At 58.6% G+C, this 1,262-nt stretch overlaps 1 protein-coding gene across 1 annotated transcript in view; it reads left to right on the top strand.

Moving 5' to 3' along the window:
• Positions 1–401: 401 nt before the first annotated feature.
• Positions 402–1,262, top strand: part of PTSG_12513 (uncharacterized protein) — a gene marked incomplete at both ends in the record, with an annotated part of 5,721 nt that continues 4,860 nt past the window's right edge. The window contains one exon of the mRNA XM_004992298.1: positions 402–701. Coding sequence (XP_004992355.1) covers positions 402–701 — 300 coding nt within the window. The remainder of the gene's footprint in view (positions 702–1,262) is intronic.

The following is a 1,262-nucleotide window of genomic DNA, read 5'->3' as shown; positions in this document are numbered from 1 at the left end:
CAGCATCAGCGAGCAGCCCGACCGACGCCTGCCTTTCCGCAACCTCGTCGGCTCGCTCCTGTACCTGGCCAACCGCACGAGACCAGACGTCAGCTTTCGCGTGCGGGACTGCTCTGCCGTTACATGGACCGTTACACGACGGTCCACTGGCAAGGCAGCCCAAGCACGTCGTGCGGTACCTGAAGGCGACGAGGGAGCACGGCCTCCTCTTCAAGCGACGCAGCGGCACGCGCAAGGACCAGCCGCTGGACCTTGTGTGCTACAGCGATGCCAGCTTCGGAACGGACCAGCTGACGGGCCGCTCCACGACGGGCTTCACCTGCTACATCAACGGCTGTCTTGTGTCTTGGAGCAGTCGGCTGCAACCCACGGTTGCGCTGAGCACCGCCGAGGCCGAGTACATGGCCATCTCCGCAGCAGCGCAGGACGTCGTCTTCCTGCGGCAGCTGCTCATGGACCTCGGCGAGCCCGAGGCTGGAGCCACCAAGATGCTGACAGATAATCAGGCGGCCATCGCCATCGGCAACGACCACGTCACCAAGCCGCGCACGAAGCACATCCGGGTACGCCACCACTTCGTGCGGGAGCTCATCGCTGACGGAACCATTGTGCTGCAGCACTGTCCCGGCACGCAGATGGTTGCCGACGCGCTGACCAAGGCACTGGACAAGCAGACCTTCGAGCAGCACCTGCCACGACTGGTGGGAACCTCGACGGCTGAGACAGAGCAGAGGAAGGCAGTTGAGGGGGAGTGTTGAGAGTCAGTGAGTTTCTGTTTTGTGTTGAGTCCTTCCTAATTTGCCTTCTCGTGTGGGTTTGTCTTGTTTGCCAACAACACCTGCTTTGTGGCTTTTCCGTTGGCAAACATTCCTTCCTCTCTGCTGGCATGCATGTGTGCCAACTGCCTCTCCTCTCCTCCTTCCCCTGCACACGTGAGTTGTGTGTCATGTGTGCCATGTGTGTGTGTGCATGCCCGTCATGCTTGGCAAATGCCATGTGTGCGTGCCATGCAGTGTTGTGAAGTGTTGTCTGTTGTGTATGCTTGCCTGCAAGCATTCATGCCATGCCTAGCATTGCTCTGCGCGCATGTATGCATGCTGTTCGCTGTTTAGATTGTTTGTGTTCGTGCACACTCTGCCCATGTCGCCTTGGCAGCTCTGTTGGCTGTGTGTGCACTTGTCTAGTGTTTGTTTGAGCGTGCTGCCCGAGTTGATTAGGCAGCAGCTTGTTGTACTTGTGCATTCTCCTTGTGTTCTTGTTTG

This window comes from Salpingoeca rosetta (assembly GCF_000188695.1).
Source record: "Salpingoeca rosetta unplaced genomic scaffold supercont1.17, whole genome shotgun sequence".
In the NCBI taxonomy this organism is placed as follows: domain Eukaryota; class Choanoflagellata; order Craspedida; family Salpingoecidae; genus Salpingoeca; species Salpingoeca rosetta.
The sequence above is the reverse complement of the archived record's forward strand: the minus strand, read 5'-3'. Positions and strand labels throughout refer to the sequence as shown.